General features: G+C 24.0%; 1 protein-coding gene across 1 annotated transcript in view; it reads left to right on the top strand.

Annotated features, from left to right (window-relative positions):
* Positions 1-19,886, top strand: part of LOC112601601 (E3 ubiquitin-protein ligase UBR4) — a 29,610-nt gene continuing 9,724 nt past the window's right edge. The window contains exons 1-54 of the mRNA XM_025349306.1: positions 1-159; positions 610-782; positions 897-994; positions 1,063-1,302; positions 1,373-1,500; positions 1,566-1,741; positions 2,805-2,974; positions 3,030-3,142; positions 3,240-3,385; positions 5,005-5,254; positions 5,496-5,616; positions 6,089-6,264; positions 6,353-6,521; positions 6,609-6,805; positions 6,870-6,990; positions 7,059-7,282; positions 7,347-7,565; positions 7,664-7,860; positions 7,930-8,074; positions 8,206-8,374; positions 8,474-8,591; positions 8,661-8,738; positions 8,867-9,092; positions 9,945-10,096; positions 10,232-10,450; positions 10,536-10,738; positions 10,800-11,094; positions 11,528-11,978; positions 12,053-12,271; positions 12,458-12,662; positions 12,737-12,942; positions 13,009-13,168; positions 13,246-13,430; positions 13,531-13,776; positions 13,910-14,041; positions 14,147-14,453; positions 14,727-14,924; positions 15,142-15,234; positions 15,317-15,445; positions 15,528-15,819; positions 15,882-16,049; positions 16,216-16,423; positions 16,492-16,657; positions 16,808-16,936; positions 17,005-17,262; positions 17,328-17,441; positions 17,539-17,669; positions 17,733-17,837; positions 17,897-18,067; positions 18,180-18,344; positions 18,943-19,117; positions 19,181-19,331; positions 19,411-19,630; positions 19,718-19,870. Coding sequence (XP_025205091.1) covers positions 640-782; positions 897-994; positions 1,063-1,302; positions 1,373-1,500; positions 1,566-1,741; positions 2,805-2,974; positions 3,030-3,142; positions 3,240-3,385; positions 5,005-5,254; positions 5,496-5,616; positions 6,089-6,264; positions 6,353-6,521; positions 6,609-6,805; positions 6,870-6,990; positions 7,059-7,282; positions 7,347-7,565; positions 7,664-7,860; positions 7,930-8,074; positions 8,206-8,374; positions 8,474-8,591; positions 8,661-8,738; positions 8,867-9,092; positions 9,945-10,096; positions 10,232-10,450; positions 10,536-10,738; positions 10,800-11,094; positions 11,528-11,978; positions 12,053-12,271; positions 12,458-12,662; positions 12,737-12,942; positions 13,009-13,168; positions 13,246-13,430; positions 13,531-13,776; positions 13,910-14,041; positions 14,147-14,453; positions 14,727-14,924; positions 15,142-15,234; positions 15,317-15,445; positions 15,528-15,819; positions 15,882-16,049; positions 16,216-16,423; positions 16,492-16,657; positions 16,808-16,936; positions 17,005-17,262; positions 17,328-17,441; positions 17,539-17,669; positions 17,733-17,837; positions 17,897-18,067; positions 18,180-18,344; positions 18,943-19,117; positions 19,181-19,331; positions 19,411-19,630; positions 19,718-19,870 — 9,630 coding nt within the window. The 5' untranslated portion in view covers positions 1-159; positions 610-639. The remainder of the gene's footprint in view (positions 160-609; positions 783-896; positions 995-1,062; positions 1,303-1,372; positions 1,501-1,565; positions 1,742-2,804; positions 2,975-3,029; positions 3,143-3,239; positions 3,386-5,004; positions 5,255-5,495; positions 5,617-6,088; positions 6,265-6,352; positions 6,522-6,608; positions 6,806-6,869; positions 6,991-7,058; positions 7,283-7,346; positions 7,566-7,663; positions 7,861-7,929; positions 8,075-8,205; positions 8,375-8,473; positions 8,592-8,660; positions 8,739-8,866; positions 9,093-9,944; positions 10,097-10,231; positions 10,451-10,535; positions 10,739-10,799; positions 11,095-11,527; positions 11,979-12,052; positions 12,272-12,457; positions 12,663-12,736; positions 12,943-13,008; positions 13,169-13,245; positions 13,431-13,530; positions 13,777-13,909; positions 14,042-14,146; positions 14,454-14,726; positions 14,925-15,141; positions 15,235-15,316; positions 15,446-15,527; positions 15,820-15,881; positions 16,050-16,215; positions 16,424-16,491; positions 16,658-16,807; positions 16,937-17,004; positions 17,263-17,327; positions 17,442-17,538; positions 17,670-17,732; positions 17,838-17,896; positions 18,068-18,179; positions 18,345-18,942; positions 19,118-19,180; positions 19,332-19,410; positions 19,631-19,717; positions 19,871-19,886) is intronic.

Here is a 19,886-nt window from a genome sequence, read left to right as displayed (position 1 = left end):
GCAAAATTCGCGTAATCGCGTCTGTGTCTGGTGTATTTATGATCAAACTTCTCGCAAAGTTAGAGTAATAAATAATATTATGTAAAATTGCATTCGGTTTGTGATATTGATCATGTGAATTTGTTGTTTGTCGAGTATTGTAAAAGACAATAATTATCTGTAAGTATTCTGGAATAGAATCGCTTAAAATCCAATGCGTATTTCAATTTAAACAATAATAATGATAGTGGTATTATTAACTTGCCAAGTCATTTTAATAACGTTTTACTAATACGGTGTACATATATATGAGTTCGGGTATTTATATATACAGTTAGTAATTATTGTCTTGTTTGAGTATGACGGTGTACTATTATATTAAGTGATTCAGGTCATCATGGTTTTATACTAATTCAATTTATCGCATTTTTAGTAAGCCCATGCCAATTATTTACATTTATTTATTGTTGTGATAATTAAAAACTCGATTTATGTATATTGATACACATTTGAATTGATGTTTGGCCATTGTTTTAATTAGGAAGTTGGCAACAATTTATGTTGCATATGGATATACAATTTTTAGACTATTACTTAGTACCTATTGTTTGAAAAGTATGTATGTTACAGATCATAGGTTCTAAACCAAAATGAAAATGTATGTGTAGTTGTTTCGGATACAATACACTTAAAATGGCTTCTAAATTTGATTTAGATTGGACGTCTGTAAAATTTATTTTTTACGATACGGGTTCCAATGCCAAAGTCAATTTGTATACTTTGCTTAAATTTATTGATCAAAGGTTTGTATAATAGTATCAAAATATTTACTACTTATTTATTATCTTGCTGTTTATAGTTTATTTGGATAATATAATGTTAAAATATTAGTTTTAATAAGTATATTTTTTTTCTAGTGAAAAATGTTTAAGTGAACATGACGTCAATGAAAACAAATTTTACTTCTATTTCGTCACATTAGCAGCTAATTACATTGGTCACCATTGTAATTTATGTAATATACTAATATATATTTTAAAATAAGTATAAATATTTATTGATTTTATTATTTATTTTTCATAGTTGAGAAAAATGAGTTATCTACAGTTAGTAAGAGCTGTAAAGTTCTTTTGAAATGCCTTTTGACATATATGGGACAAATCAATGTTAATGATAATAATTGGGATAGTTATTCTTCTCATTTAAATTTAGCTTTAGCAGCTATTTCAGCATTATGTTCTGGAAAGCCACTGAATAGTCCAGAATTTGTGTCTGTTGTAATGTGTATAAAAGAATGGCCATCTAATAATGTATCAACTTTCGGTCTGTATATACAATATATTTATATTTTTTTAATTAAAAATATTAACAATATTCTTGTATTTATTTTAAGGAGAGAAAGAAAAAGAAAGTAAAAAATCTTTAGCTTACTCGTCAATTGCTGAACAAATGATTAGACCGTTAGATAGAAGTAAAATTTTATTAAAAAATTCTTTGAAAAAAGATGAAAAGGATATTAAGGTATTTTATTTCATCTAATGAAACTTGAACTATTAATATAACTATTTATTTTTTTCAATGCATAGAAGTTGTTAATTAAAAACAATATATCAACTTTACAAGAATTGGGAGCAAATAATGTAATTTTTAAAACTTGCACTAAATTACCAATTCTTAAAAGATATATCACTGAAATTCAACTGAATTCTATTGAAGAACAGAATATTCAACATTCTACTGAATCAACTGGTGCTAAGTTTTCGTAAGTAAATTATTAAAAATACCTTTCTTATGTTTTCATTAAAATTGTGATTATATATAATATCTTGGGTCAGGATTTCTCTAAATATGCCTAAAATATAATGCTTATATTTTCTAAAAATTGCAAATATTCTGTTTATATTCACTTAAAAATATTACAAAATGAAAAAAAAGTAAATTTTTACTATTTATTTTTATATTATTCGTTAAGTATCTTTAAGATACTTAAGTGAAGTATTCACTTTTGTAATTGAATTATTGATCTATAGTGATATAATTAAAAACATTTATTGTATTAAAACAAAAAATAACCTTGGTTTTTGTTCTTTTTGTGGGAGTGAGGCTTACAAGTTGTTAGAGGGGGTGGGGTTCAACTTAAAGCTTCAATGGGTAAATCATTGCTTATAACTCAATTAAATTATTATTAATTCATTTAATTATATTTTAAATTGCAGGGTTAGGTCCAACCCTTGGCAATATTTTTTATTAAATCCTATTATTAAAACCAAATTTAAAATTAAATTTAAAAGAAAATCAGCGCAATATTTGTATTTTTTCAGACCCACCCACAACTTCAATAAATTAAATTTATGTAAAATTGTATTTTTATAATTTTTATGTCATTGATGGTGTTTTACTCCATAATTGACTTAATTAGAGATAAATAATGTTTTGAAATGATCTAGGATTAAACAAAAAGTGATGTTTGATAAAACATAATGATTTCTTCACAATAGATTTAATTAGTTCATGGAAACTTAAATTATGTGAGAATATAAGTTTAATGGATAAAGTAGAACTTTTTATAGTATAATTACATTTTATTGAGTTATTCTATTAAAGCTTATTAAATTAATATTTTTGAAAACACCTCCTAAAGAACTCAAACAATTTTTCACAATAAGTTTGATTTTGAATGATTTATCACTTTAGTAATCTAATTATAAAACTAATGAAATTGCCGATTGTAAATTTGTTATGTCACAGACTTTTAAGGTTGATACATACCTTGAGGTTTCCTATATAAATAAAATTATAAACAATGTTAAATATTTTTTTGATAGGTATAGATTTGTGCTTTTGGATATGACTTTTGTTGAAAATGCATTAGCATTACCTATATTTGAACCATTAACTATTGTGTGTCTACAACAACTTACGAGTATTATGACAGCTTGTCTAAGACTTGCTTTGTTTGTACAAAGTGTTCATAATAATTCTTCAACAAGTACAGGTAAGTTGAATTTAAATTTATTCTAAGAACAAAATTATATTTTTATAATTTATAGATAGTATAAATATTGAAGATGATGTTATGTGGAATCAAGCTGTCCAAACAATTGAAAAAACCGTCATTATTATGCAAGCAATATCCGATATAATAAAAAAATTTTCATATTCTGTAAGTTTTGTATTATTTAAATTAATACTTTTTAAGCTGTTCATTTGTACACATTTTCGAATGAATGAATTTACTTGATAATAATTATCTAATATAGGTACATCAAAATTATTATATGATTGCTATTTGGATTCTTATTAATGGTCTTCAAGATATTACATTGAAAAATTATGAAAATAATTCAATAAAAGATGGTAAAGTCCATAAAACTAAAAAGGAAATATCAAAACCACTTGCAAAAAAGTAAGTATCATGTTTGTGGTTACATTATTTTATAGTTTATTAAGAATAATTATTGATACAGTGAGATGCAATCAAGAATGTATTTACTTAAAATCATAATAATAGTCATTAAGAATTTGGCTTTAAGTTACACATTACAACTATTTACAATTCCTCTAAATATATTTGAAAAAAATATTTTGAGTACTTCGAAAAAAGTTTATAAAATTAAACTGTTTATAGATTTAATTAAATTAAATTTTTGAAATACTAGAATGCAAAATGCATAGTATTAATAGAATAATACCTTAAAATTTATACGTTTAAAATCAACTATAAAACAATTTAATGATTGACCTTAATAGAACACACACATGTTGTTTCTATCTTATAAACATATAACATTGAAATTTTGTGTTTACCACTTAAAATTTTGTAAAGTAAGCTTTAAAAAATACAGTGATTTTAACTGTTTTAAAACTATGTATAAGGTAAGAAGATTATCTGTAAGACATTTTAGTTTTTGAATAAAGTAAGAGAATTTTCAAATGATATTGTATATGATTAGAACCTGTTTAAAAATTAAAATTAAATAATTAATTAGTTCTCACTATTGAAATATTTTGTTATAACTGAGGTTTGGATGTTCATGTGATTAAAATTATTTTAAATATGCATGTGTTTATGTACTAGTAAATTACCAAAATTATTTAAAAATCATAAAATATGCAATTTTTGCTATAAGAGATACTATTATATGCAAATAAATAGTACTTTACTTTTAATTATCAATAAATATATTAAATATAAAACAGTTACATTTAATAGGTATATTTATATCAGTATGAAGTGTATAAATAATACAATTATTACTTCAAATAGCAATTATACTTTGTTACTTTTAAATTCTTAAAATATTTGGAATAAATATAGTGTAATAATATTTTATGGGTAGTTAAATGTATTAAAATTTGAATTTATATTTTGTGTAAAATCTCTACAATATAGACCAGTAAAAAACCAATTAAAAATATTAACAATGTGAAATTAATTTTACAATTACCTAAATACAATAATTTAAATTATTTTTTTTAAGTTCAAAAATCTACAGAAATATATATTTATATTTTTAAAATCGAAAAATAAGAATTATAAATCAAGAACTATAAGATAAGTAGTAATATGCAAAATATTATTAGTTTAATTTTATATTGTAGAACATAATTGAATTTATATTTAGATTAATTGAAAATAACATGCAATATTATTAACATTTGTACCTTAGTTCTTCCACAAAGTCTAAACTGTTGAACACAAATTTGATATATTGTTTGCTTGTAAAATGGAGATGACACATACTGTTAACTTTTCAAGAGTCAATTTATTTTTTAGTGTTAAATATAGGCTATTATATATACACACTATTAAATTATTTTTAAGTTATAAAAATAATGAAAAAATATACCATTGTACATAATCATTTTTACAATTGAAGTACTGAAGCTTAAAGCCCAATTTAAGATGTGTTTTATTATTTAAGTCCATAAAAATATAATATTAAATAAATATTCTGACAGTAAAATGCCAATAATATTTTATAACATCTAGATTTATTATATAATTTAAATGTTTGTTTTTAGCTCATTGAATGTCTTATCAGTAGCATTAGCAAATGAAATGCTCACCATGATTGTTGATCTTTTGGAAAATGCTAGAAAAGAATCATCTTCAGATCAAATTATGAAACTTATAGATATTGAGTCTGAAATAATTCCAGCTCCTTTGGATATTTGTGCTAAGACAAGAACATGTGGTAGACTACTGAGAATTTTTCAAACTGTACCTTTGATTAAATTTTTATATCAGTTAGCTGCAATAAGTCATCAAAAAGTAATTATAATATTTATAATTTAATAGTTTTTTTTTTTTGAAAATTATAATTATTAATTTTTATTTTAAATTCATTAAAAAAAAATTAATTTGAAATTAAATCATTACATTTATTAGTTAATAGTTATTAAATTATATTGATGATTAACAGAGAGCTATTATGTTAAGATACAACTATTTAATAATGTGCTTAACTTAAAATTATCATGATTATTAACTGAATTTTAAATATTTAAAATAGGTTATGTGTCTTGTGTTAAATAAAAATAAAAGTAAGATTAATGGAATTCGCGCTACAAGCTTAGAATCAATAGATATGTTGCCTGGAACACCTGAAAGTGGAGCAGCACCTCAAGACGGAGGTAATTACATTATATATAGAATGTGATCTATATTAGAAAGTCCTGACGAATGAAATTAAATTTGAATGTGTTTAATCAATTCTATTCTAAATTTTTTTATCTTTGAGCTTAATAAAATTTGAAACACACCATCATCTAACATGGTTTTTAGTAAAATAATACATTCATTTTTAACTGAAAAATAATTTTAGAATTTTCAAAAATTAAATACTGATTAAATAAATAAGTATTTTAAATTGTTATTACTAAATATTTTATCTATTGTAAAATTATATCAAGGTTTATTTAAATGAATTGAGAACATATTTTAATATTATTTTTTTTTGTTTTTATCCTCACTATTTATTAATATTTGTTATCAATTGCTTACCTGACCTGTCTACCCTAAAAAACCTGAATAATTTCTTCACTACACTATTTTTATTTTATCATACTGGGTCACATTTTTTAAATTTTATTATTTTATTTATAGATGAAGACCACGAGTCTTTATTTGGTGCTTGGTTTGAAGAAGTACTGACCTTAGGTGATCAACAAATTGAAAATGTATCTTCTAAAACACAAACGTCAGATTATATGGATTTAGATAAAAGTGTTTTAAATCAATCAAATTATAGTGTTGTCCCTGAAAATGATGATCCAGAGGGGGTAAAATATAATTTTTTTACTATGAAATTATAATTCTAAAAATAATATTATTTACTATATTTTATATTTTATTTTTGGGTTGATATAGTATTTAGCACTGATAATAAGAATATTCAATATATTGGACATATATTTTTTAAATACCGAGTGTAACTACATTTTCACTTATATGTCTAAAACCATTGAAACTGATAACCTTATTGTATTAGCTAAATTGATTGTAGAAGTAGACTGGGCACCTGTTAATAATGATTTATGTAAGTAATAGTTTAATTTTTAAGTGAAATATTGGTGTTAAATTTAAGATATTTTTATAAATTGATATCTCTATGTATTTGTTGTAGCTTACATTGTTGAGTCTCACCAAAATGTATCTTCATCTATTGGAGTATTTATTCATAATTTGATAGCTAGAGATTATTTATCAGGAAAACAACAAGATGAATTTCTTGAACTATTGGGGATAAAAATACCTTTAGATGCTTTAGACAATAAATGGTCATTACAGATTTATCCTAGAACTTTATCAATTTTAACTCAAGTAAATATATTGCTTATTATATAACATTTTTATATTTACATCATATAAATTAAATCTTTTCAAGGTTTTACTAAAAAAACCAATATCAGAAAGGGATGAATTATCTATGTACATATGGCAAAATATGATTAATGCATTAAGCAGTTTAATTGATCGTCCTCAAAGTAGTAATGATGATTTTGAAGGTATTAATGTTAATTGTACTTTTAAAAATAATTAAATAAAAACTAATAAGTATATTTTTTTATTTCAGATTTGAATGTTGAACATACACAATTATTAATATTTTTGTTCAACTTAATGTCATTAACCCATAAAAAAGGAATTCTATTAGCTATTTGTAATACTATTATAAGAGCCAATAGTGTTTTAAATCCAGTTTATAACAATCATATTTTAGCTTTAAGTAGATTACTTCTTTTATTTGACTACTTAGTTCGAAGATTGTATGATGTACCTGAATATTTACTATCACAGGTATTATAAATTACTTAAGTTAAAAATAGAATTATAAATGTTATATATACTTATATAATATTAGGTGGAATGGAATTTGATGCGTACTAAAAGTGAAATAAAAGTAGACGGTGATGAAGTGCTTACAACAGATGATAATACTTATATGCTATATAACACAATAGAAGAAAACTTACGTAGAAAAGCAGATAGTGTTGGATACTCAGCAGCTGTAGTTCCTTGTTTTTATAAACTATTAGATGAGAAACAAGCTGTGAATGATGCTCCTAAGCTTGACGGATTGGTAAATATATATATACAATATTTTTATGTGTAATATTAAAACATAAGAGATATAGCTTCTTTAGTAAAAAAATTAAATATACTATTTCATATTTTCAGGCTCTTAATTTTATACTTAATCATCCTGAAAAGTTAAGCTATCCTCAACTAATACAAGCTCTTTTGGATATAACTACAACATTGAATCTATCTAAAGAATCACGTGTAAATGATAATGGAATTGAAAACAAAACTGCTCAATATTCAAATCCGTTAACTCTGTGTAGCATTGAATATTGTTTTACCCTTGCATGGAAGTATGTAAACATTAAAATATTATTTTTTAAAACTAACGAATTATTAATTTTTATTTATGTACATGTTAGGCTATTATTATCATTACCTGTTCCTATTCAAAAATTACAAGACATGATTAGTGATAAATCTAATGGATATGATACATCAAGTTTACTATATTTCTTAATTTGGGGTCCTAGAACTGGTTCTAAAATTTATTATCATTTTCTGAAGGTAAACATTAAAAAATATAGTTAATTATAAATAATAATTGAAAAAGTTTAGTAGGTATTATCATATCAAGTATGATCATAATTTTTATTTTATACTTTTGGTTTAATTTTCTTAAAATAACTTAATTTTAGGAAGGTGTGTACAAGCAGATTTGTGTTTTGGAAAGCAATGAAAATAATAAAAATACAGATACATTAAGTTCTAGAGAATTATTGTCAAATGTAGCTACTACAGCATCATTAGTCAAATATGATTATCAAATAGCAAAAACCCATTTTATTCAACAACTTCGTCAAACAGGTATTTATATTTTTGCTATCATCCAAAAACTTTAAATTATCTACAATCTAAAATGCCTTAAAATTGTTTTGTGTTACATTACTATTTTTCAAATTAAAGATGGTTCAAAAAAAAATTGCTTTCCAATGTTATTGGATGTAATATTGTTTGATGCAGTTATTTCAAAATTGTATTTACAACAAATTAAACCAGGAAAAACACCTGAAGAAATCTCCAAGTAATAATATTTAATAATTCAATATGATTTTAAATTATATTTTTTTCATAATACAATTTAAATTTTCAGAGCTTCTAATACTGAATTTATTCAAAATCTAATGCCATATTGCATTGAATTAGCTATGTCAACATTTACCAATATTAAGTATGTATTTTTATTCAAAACAAAAAAAATAAATAAATTAAAATTACATATCAAACTTTATAAAAAAAAATTGTTCATTTTTCATTATTCAAATTTTTAATACTTATTTTTTTTTTGTTACTTTATAGAAATAATCTACTCCATCAAATTTCAAATTTGAACCAAACTCAGAAATTTTCTGTGGGAGATTTAAAAAACTTGAAAATAATTTTGTCAATGACAAATAACAATTCATATTTAGAGTTTTCTCCAATCACTTGTAATTTACCAACTTTATTATTTGAATCAATTCCATCATGGATTGTATCAATTTTAACAAAATGGAATTCAGTTCCTATTGGTCCTTTGTTGAAGGTTTGTATTTTTATATAATTTATCAATATTAGTTAACTAATTATATAATAATATGAGGTTTTTTTTTTAAAAAAAGCTTATTGTTTAATATTATTTACAAACAATAGTTGCATTATTAATATTTTATTAATTTAATTATTAGATAATTTTTTTTTTTTTTTAATATTAAAAGTCTATCATTGTTATTTATATATTACATATATTATTTTACTTTATTATTGATTTAGTTTTAAAAAGTATTTATATAAACTCCAAAACTTATAAATTATCTTTTATGAAGTAATAAAGGCAGATATGCAGTGTAGGATTTTACTCTTTTCCAGTGAGATATTATATTATGGAATATTTTGTTCTGTTTCTGATATCTTTAGAAAATATAATATATTATGAAAAAATTATGATAGTTGTTATACTTTACTAGTTTTTTAGATTTGATAAATCATTTTGTAGATGCTTAATAAAGGAATAAGTGTCAAAAATGTAAAATTTTATCTAAATATGTTTTATTTTTTTATTTTAGATTAAAATAAAATTTAATTACAATGCATTTCCTTTCCCAATTTAAGGCTAAAATATATATGTCTAATGTCAAAGAGTAATTAAAATGATTAGAATATTTTTTTTATAATGTTAGTAGTATTTCCATCAATTTATTTAGTATAGATAGAATTAATATTTATTTTTGTGATTAAAAAAGTGTACCAGTAGAATTTACATGTTATAAATTTTACCCTGAGATATACTATCTAAAATTTAGTAAAATAAATAAGTACCCTCGTATAGAGAATTTTATGTATTATTGAAATCAATGAATGTGTATTTTATATATAATTATTAATTTTAATTTTATAGAATTCTAATTTGGAAACTTCACCTGAATATGTAATTCAAAATATTATTAAACATCATTCATCTTTTGTCTCCAGTCAGTCAATATATATGAGCACTCCATCATTAAAACGATTGCTTAATACACTTGTTGTATTCATCACAGAAAATATACAGTAAGTTTTCTTTTGATAATTTTAAACATTCCAATTGTTATTTGATTAGAAAGATAATATTACTTAATTGTAAAGTTTGTTATAATAGGACTTAATTTTTATTTTATAAATCAATTTTTTTAAAAAAATTTTTAGGTTGTGTACTGATTTTAAATTACGATCTGATTTTTCAAATCTCTTAAGTTCTATGACAATTGACTGTTCATCAGAATATCTTTTGGAACATATTGTTCGTACATGGGATGTATTAAAAAATCCAGGAGATCAAGACCCGGCTACCATGTTATCAATGCTAATAACTAAAAATATAAGAAAATTAGCAATTCAGTATAAGCGTGATGATACTACAAACACGTATGAGAAGTTATTTATCTATTTTTAGATGTTAAAATTTTTTTATTGCATTGATTATTTGTATCTAATTATTATTTTTCTTTAGAGATTATTTAACTGAAAAGGTTTTAATACACAGTCTTTTTTGGATTGAACAATTAATATTTGATTTTTCCTCTGTTCGATATGCTGTTTTACGAACATTTTGTGAAAAAACATCTAAAGAAAGTATTTCAATGAAAAAGTTCATTTCATCTGGAGTTTTTATTAAAACACTTGTTAGATTAACTAATCGGTTATTCTCAAATCGTAAGTCACATAAAAATGTACAGTTTTTTATAATTTGTGTTTATTTGTTTTTATTTTATAGTTAAAACAAGTAATAATCAAGATATTAAAACAATGTGTCGCACAATTATTGAACTATTAACTGACCCAAAAAATAGATTAGATCTTTGGTTACAAAGAATTATTGTTGGTTGGAACAAAGACAAAGATTTAATTGATGCTACTAGTACTTTATCTCGAGAATTAAGTACTTTTTTGAGTGATAAACACACTAATTCATTTAAAGATGTTATCAACAATATATCACCTTCAATTGATCCTGATGACAATTTTGAATTGATTAAGAATACAATTGATTTTATTGCTGGATTAGATATGTAAGTAAAATATTGTTATTAAATAATACAATTTATTATTATTAGCTATTTCGCATTTTTTTTTTTTTTTATATATACTAACATTGTTAACATTGTTTTACAATAATCAACATGACTCCCTAATAATAAAAAATTCTAAATAAATTGTCCAAATAATTAGCAAAGAATTCACATGAATGTGTAAGATCTAATTTCAAAATTTGTATGATACTCATTCCTCCACAAAATAAAAAAATCATGGTGGGGGGGAGTTTAGTGTATCATATTTTCCAACTCTCTCTTCATAGTTAAAATTAATAATATTGAATTCTTACAATGTTGTAAAAGTGTGTTAATCTATGGTTATAGTATTTTATAAAGAAATGGAAAATTTATAACTTATTTTTAAATAGGAATAAGTTAAATAAATTTATACAATCTTTTTTTTCCACAGAAATGATGAATTAAGAATTAAGGTTTCACTATGTTACTTGGAAACATTAATACCAATTGTGACTTATACATTAGCTTTTGAAAATGGAGATGGGTTTTCAAAAATATTTGCTCAAATGGTGCGTTTAGCAGATTATAGTGGTCCTTTTGGCCATGTAAATCTATTTAAAGCTAGTGTGAAGTTACTTGATTCTATTAAAAATTGGCTGAAATCTAACATGGCAAATATAGAGATAACTGAACCCAAGCAATCATATCCACCAGTTGTAATTGCATCTAGTTGCTTGATGAATTATATATCTGATATAATAGCTGCTATGGAACGTAATGATGTAGAAAACTCTGTATCTCCATCATTAGATTCAATGTCTTTATTCTATTATGACGGTATGGAGTTTGATGGATTTTTACCTAGTAATGATGGTGATGGTGAAACCTTAAATGAAGATTCTGTAAGTATTAATAAATTAGTATAATATTAAAGTTGGTTAAAATTTTAAAATAATTGTATTTTATGGTTGTTTAGGATGAAGATAGTCTATACTATAGACTTTGTACATTTACGGTTACTCAAAAAGAATTCATGAATCAACATTGGTATCATTGCCATACATGTAAGATGATAGAAGGCGTTGGAGTTTGTAGTATATGTGCTAAGGTTTGCCATAGAGGCCATGATGTTACTTATGCTAAATTTGGAAACTTTTTCTGTGACTGTGGGGCAAAAGAAAACAATTTTTGTCAGGTAACACATTTTAAAATACATTTAATAGTTTATTAATATTGTGTGTTATGTTATCTTCTTTTTTTATTTATTAATAATTTTTATAATTAAATAAATAATTATTCATTGTATAATTTATTTTTAAATCTCAGAACTATTTTTTTAAATTACATTTTATCATTTTAAGATATATTTTTGTTTCAATAGGCATTAATTAAAAGAAGTCCTAACTCAATACTTGATGCAAATAATTCGCGAGATAAAGTAGCTTCAAGTGAAGGAGGAAATCCAGTAGTAGATCAAGATCGAATAGATAGTTATAACACGTCCGCTCCTAACTTAAATCAAGATCCAAGAAATATGAGCACAAGAAGTTTAGATTATGAATCTGTTGTATTCAATTCACTTCCTGGTAATTATTTGTCAACATTATTTCTTTTATTTATTTCAGCTTTAATAATTAATACTAATTTCCTGGTGTTTTAGTCTCTTATAAGAATGTATTAATGCCAACGATATTGGATCATTCTCAAATAATTGAACCAACATTAGATCTTTGCCTACAGCTAATAAATGTGGTTATAAAATCTGGTGAAAAAAATTCAGCAATTGGTTGTAACACAAGAGCTGTTGATACATTAAATGACTTACAAGAATTAGAAAAAACTATTGAAGTATCAGATAGCCTTATGGTAATTTTTTTGTTTTAATTATTTTTAAAAACATTATGATAGCTATTATTTAAACATTAACTATAGCTACCTACGATGGGATCTCAAGAAGGTGCTTTTGAGAATGTTAAGATGAATTTTAGTGGAGATCAAGGTCAAACTATCCGGCAGCTTCTTTCTGCTCACATGATACGCCGTGTAGCAATGTGTTGTTTATCATCTCTTCATGGTAAAAGACAACATTTAGGTAATTATTATAGTTTTAAATGGAATAGATTCTTTCTTATTTTGTATTAAAATTTTTAATTTTTTTTTTTTTTTTAGTTGCTGTATCTCATGATAAAGGAAAAATAGCAGTATTGCAGATGAGCTCATTATTAAAACAGTCTGATATATCTAAACGTAAATTAACTTTAACACGATTATCTTCTGTTTCTATCCCATTTACTGTATTATCAGTTACTGCAAATTCTGTGAATGAAGACTTTCTTTCTGTGTGCGGATTAAAGGTATTAAATAATCAAATATTATACAATCATCTATCAAATAAAGAACATTGATATAAGTTATAAAATTATAGTATTGGTTTTTATTCAATTCTTATTTCAGGACTGTCATATTTTGACATTTAATGCAAGTGGAACGGTTAATGAGCACATTGTCCTTCATCCAACTTTAGAAGTAGGAAATTTTATAATTCGATCAATTTGGCTCCCTGGATCACAAACTAGTTTAGCACTTGTATCTGCTGAGTTTGTTAAAATTTATGATTTGTCAAAAGATGTTTTAAGTCCTCAATATTATTTCCTTGTACCTACTGGAAAAATACGAGATGTGACGTTTATGTGTACTGAGGTAAAATAATAATTTATGCATGTTTATTGATAGTAATAACTATGTATATATAAAACAAAAAACTTTTTGTAATGAATTTAGTTTTTTTATTTTGTATAAAATATTAATGATAAGTAATTTTGGTCGAATGTAGGAAAAGTCAACTATGATATTAATATCATCTGGAGGTTATATATATACACAAGATATGGATGCATGTAGTTCAGCTGTCCATGGTCCATTTTATGTGACCAATACTATTGATATTGTCCATCCAGACATAAGTGTTAGTATATTTTATTATAGTCTTATACTTTTCATGTATAATATGTCTTATATATAAATATATTTATTTTTATATAATTTTTTTTTACTTTATAAAATTTTCTAGGATGTAAATGGTCAAGTTTGTGGAGGCGGTGTATCAGTATATTATTCGCATACATTATCATTGTTAATGTTTAGTTATGTTACTCCTGGTCGTACATTTATTGCACCTCTAGATGAAGAGAGATATCAATGTGGTGTTATTACATTACATCCAGTTTTTGCAATAAATTCACAAACATCAAGTCCTAGCGCTAAGAATAAAAATAACATTAATCAAACATGTACTTCTGGTCCTCCTACACAACCTATGTGGCAATGGTCTGAAGTTCCTGGACATCCTGGTTTAGTATGTGCAATACTACAATCTAGTAAGTTTAAAATTGTTGATATGTATAAAGTCTATGTTAAATATTTCTATGATTATATTTTTTGTATTTTTCTAAAAAATATATGAATAATTATGACAATATTAAATAATCAATTAATTCACCATGTATGATAAATATTCCATTAATAACTTTTACTCTATTTAAAAACTATATAAAGGTAACAGATTTTTATAATTTATAATATATTTAGATGGAATACTTTAGAATTTATCAGCATTTTTAACTTAAAACTTACATTTTATTTTTATTTAGGTAATACTCCTGTTGTATTTATGATAACACCAAAAGTCATCAGTCTTCAAGAAATTAAATTGGCCCAAACCAAAACTAAGATTACAGATATGGTTGCTGTGCGCCATCCATTGTCAAATGGAGATTATAGAACAACATTAATAATTTTATGTGAAGATGGTAGTTTACGTATGTTTTTAGCTGCTAAAGAGCAAACAGGTAAATATTGTATATTATCATAAAATCTATGTATTATATGTATTTTAAATTATTATTTATCCTCATAAAATAACAAAACTATTAAAATAACCATCCCTAGTATATATTAGTTATTATTTTTATTTTTAAATTAGTATAACAAAATATTTTTAATTTAAGCTATAGTCAGTTTTACAAAAACTTCTACGGTTTATTTAGAATATTTTAATTATTTCAGATTTTTGGTTATCACCATCTATACAGCCTTTGTGTCACATAACATCTAGTAAACTAAAGAAAAAAAAAATTTGTAAATCTGGAAAGTCTATAGGTATGAATGATTCATTACAAATTTAAATACAATAAATATTGCATGTTTATAATTTAAAATGTATATAAATTATTATTTATAGGAAATACTTCTTCATTTCCAATCGACTTTTTTGAATATTGTGTAGCTATGAATGAAATTGAATTTGGTGGCAATGATCTGTTGCAAATTTATAATCCTCAACAAATCAAACATAGATTGAACAGTAATGGTAAGAGTTTTAAATAATGAATAATGATAAATTAAACATTACTACAATTATATTTATTAAACTTAATATTTTATAATATTAGGTATGTATGTCGTGTCTACAAAACCACGATTTAGCATTGAAGTAATTAATAATGATGCTACAATGGTAATGGCTGGTATTAGAATTAATGTGGGAGGTCAAGATATAGGGCGTGCTCCTGGCTATATAGAAGTGTTAGGACGCACTTTACATTTGTTACCCATTAACCGAAGTCGATGGTTTGATTTTCCATTAACTAGAGAGGAAAGTCTTCAAAGTGATAAAAAATTAACAATTGTATTTGGCCCATCACGAGATCCTGAAGGTGTTACTATGATCGATTCTATAAAATTGTTAGTATATACATTTCTGTTTTCTTTTGATTACATATAACTAGTAATTTATTTTTATAAAGATATGGAAAAACTAAAGAATCATTTGGATGGCCTGATGAAGTTGACGAGATTAGCAATGGTACAATTTATGGTTCAACATCAACTAGTACTGTAGTTACTTCAAATCAATTTAGTCCTCAAGAAAAAGAGTTACCTTTAACTGGATTTTCTGTCAGTCATTTAGACAAGTAAAATATTTTATTATTTACTTTATTTTATTATTATTCAGTTTTGATTTTTTGAAAGTATTTAATTGACGGTTTTGAAAATGTAGCTATAATAAAATTTGTTTGCAATCATAGTAATTGTAACAAATAATTATTTATAAATATTATACTGTAATAATGTTTTTAGGTTTGTCATAGGATTGTTAACAATATTAGAAAATAGCTTTATTGTATCGAATTGCTCATTGAATGAAGAAAACGAACACTATTCAACTAACAAAACTAAAGCAGTAAACATAGCATTACAATTACTCAATCATAGTACACAAGCATGTATCCAACTCCATTCTAAATCATTAATAGCTGTCTTACAACCAGAGTACCACACATTTAAAGTAAAAACATAATTTATTAAAAATAATCATTATAATAATAATAATAATAAAATAATAATTGTTAATAGGATCAATCTATGTTAAATTATATATTACAAACTTTACATAATTTTGAACGTGATGATCCTAAAAATATGGATGCAGAAGCTTATTATAGACTTGTTTTAATTACTCGAGGTATTGCAGTGTGCAGACCACAACATTTATCCAACTTTGAATATACTCATCATGAAGGTATTTACAAATACAAATAAAGTTTAACATTATTGAATAAAAAGGTGTTTTTGTAGGATTAAAAATTAAAGAACTGCATAGTATAATTATATCTGTTCAATACCTCATCAAGAATTTAAATTACAGGACTAATTATTTATTTATTTTCAGAGTTGGATTTTAACAATGAACAGTCATTACAGTGGTGTCAAACTCTTATTCAGAAGCTCATTTCTGTATTTTGGATACTATACTATAATAGACCTAAAAATCCATCCTATTGCACAATATATGTACCTGGTATGTAATTATTAATTAATGATATCCTCCAAAAATTATAGCTAATTTATTTATTTCAATTTATATAGGTTTGAAACATACTGAAGCTGTTGTTTATGCACTTATTGAAATTCTGCATTCTTTATTATTTTTTGAATGCTCTGGTTTTCAACATTCTCAAATTAATATTATATCTAAGTACTACTTAGATTTCTTACTATGTGAAGATGTAGCCGTCAGTTATACTGCTAAATTGGCGCTTTCAAGAGCCTTAAAACATCAAGTTTTTGTAAAGAATAATCATAATTTGGTTCGTGGAGATCATTCTTACAAGGAGTCATTGGAAGGTAATCAACTCAATTTTTGTAATTTTTTGTATATATATATATATATATATTTTTTTTTTATTTAGTAAAAGAAATATCTAACAAAGGGCCTGAAAATGAAGAACGAGTTCTTCAAGAATCTCCTGAAGAAAATATGCAATATGAAGTGGATGAACCAATTATGTTATTAGATCCAAGAGGTAATATTTATTTATTAATAATAAATGATAATATTCATGTTTTAGATTTTTTAATTTTAACATAACCAAAACATTTAACTTAAAAAAATTGTAATAGTTGAACCTCAAGAACATGATCGTCAAAATATGGAAGTTTTAATTGGTAATGTTCAATTTCCTGGTCTCATTATTCCACCTGATGCAGATGATGATGCAATGGTAGAATTAGCTATTGCACTTAGTCTACAAGTAATAATATGAAATATAAGTAATCAGCATCATATAACTTACTTATATTATTTATTTCTGTAGGATAATGACGGAATAGACAATAATTCAGAACTACAAAATATTAGGCAAGGTTTACAACAAGGTTTTGTAGAATTACAAGGATTAAATGCACCTGCTACTTTACAGGTAAACAAAAATTAAAATTATAATTCTAAAATATTTATTAAAATAAAATATTTTTCTAGAACATTCAAGAAAATTCTTCTCAAAATAATGATAATGGTCAGAGTTCTGAAACACAGTCTATGCAACAAGGTCATTTGAGTGATACTACTGCATCAGCAGCTGGTTCTGATGATGAAGATACAAATGCTGTTCCAGGAAGTAACAATTTAAGAACATCACCCACAGAAAATGTAAGTATTGGATGCCCTATTATTGATATAAATTATCAAATTTTAAATTATTAGAAAATCTGAATTATAATAATTTAAATAATGTTTAATTGTATGTATTTAATGTTTATAGAGTCAAAATGAACAAGGCGAAATTGACGAAGAAATAATTTTTGACCAAGATTTAGAAATAAATAATCATTTACACACTTTAAGGTTATCATTGTTGGAAAAATTTATTAACCACATACCAAATCTTCATAACATTGGAGGCACAAGAGCTATACCATTTTTCCAAGTAATATATAGTAGTAGATGATATTAATTTTTAATAGTAATATTGATAAAATAGAAGCAAATAAATTAAATAAGCATATTCAATTCTTAGAAAAGTTTATATTGTATTTTTAATAAATTTTAAAATGAAAATAAACTATTCTGTTTAGGTTATATCATGTATTAAAAGTGAAAATATAATTATAGTAATTTAAGTTATTTTAATCACTATTAGAAACTATTTAGAAATGTATTTATTTAAAAAATATGGTTTTGTGTGTTGGCAAATTGTTTATGTTTATACAGAATAGAAATTGATATTAAACAGCATAATTATTGATAGACTAATATTTCAATTAATCTTATTGTTATTTAGTCAATTAATGTTAATAGTTTGTATTGTACATAAATAAATGTTGCCTCCTATAGATTTAAAAAAAAAAGGGTTTACTCGGAGCAATGGTTCTGAAGTAATGTTAACATTATTTTTCCTTATGTGGTAGTTAGAATAAAAGACAGGTGCCAATGTTTCCTAATTAGGCGTATTTATTTTTTAGAATTAAATGCAAGTTTATTTAGCTTATAATCAATTTTATGTATTAATATTAATTATTTTTAAGGTTGTTTCTTCAATTGTGGCAGATATGGACTTGAATAATGAAGGAGATAAAGAATATTTCACTGAACTCATGCAAATGTTTATAACATATATTCGTCGAGAAATGTTAGATGATTCTAATTTACATATAAGAAATTCACAACGAGAAATAGTTATAATTATTATGCGTTTTATTGGTAAGTCTTAAATTAATTTTTAATTTTTTGAAAATAATTTTAATTATTTCTTGTATATTTTAGGTGTTTTATTAGCTAGGCCTAAATCTAGTTCTAAATCATCATCTGATCATACAACATATATATCTCAAACAGCTGCGTCCATGTTAAAACATGCACAATTTATAACATGTTGTTTAAAAGCATTAAAAGCTTTACAGGAATATTGGGCTAGGTAATTAAGCACTAAATAGTATTTAATAAATTATTTTTGATAAATATTATATTTTCTTTAATAAATTATATTATTATAGTTTTAATGATAATGATGACAATAGTGCCAATGTGGTTAGTGTTTTGTTGGAACCAAGTGGTCCATCACGTGTTCCAGATATGAGTCCATTTTTTTTGAAGCCCTACTCGGTTAGTCAAACTAAAGATATTTTTCATAATTACCCTGTAATTTTGACAGAAATGCTGTTACGTTTACCATATCAAATACAGAAAAGTTGGTCACAATTGTCATTTGAACCAGTATGTATTACTTTAATTATAATTAAGACATTACAATATCTATAATTATTTTAGATTTAATGTTATTTATTTCATTTTATGAATTAGGAATGGTTGACTGTACTATGTGAATTTATGAGCTTAAAAACAATTAATCCATTTATCAAACGTCAAGTGAGAAAGCTACTGTTATTTGTTTGTGGAAATAAAGATAAATATCGACAGATTAGAGATATGCATGCTTTATCGACTAGTATGAAGGTATACTATTTTTAAA

Source organism: Melanaphis sacchari, unplaced genomic scaffold (genome assembly GCF_002803265.2).
Source record: "Melanaphis sacchari strain LSU unplaced genomic scaffold, SCAv2.0 Contig7_pilon_pilon, whole genome shotgun sequence".
Taxonomy (NCBI): Eukaryota; Metazoa; Arthropoda; class Insecta; order Hemiptera; family Aphididae; genus Melanaphis; species Melanaphis sacchari.
This window is presented reverse-complemented; position numbering and strand designations above follow the sequence as displayed.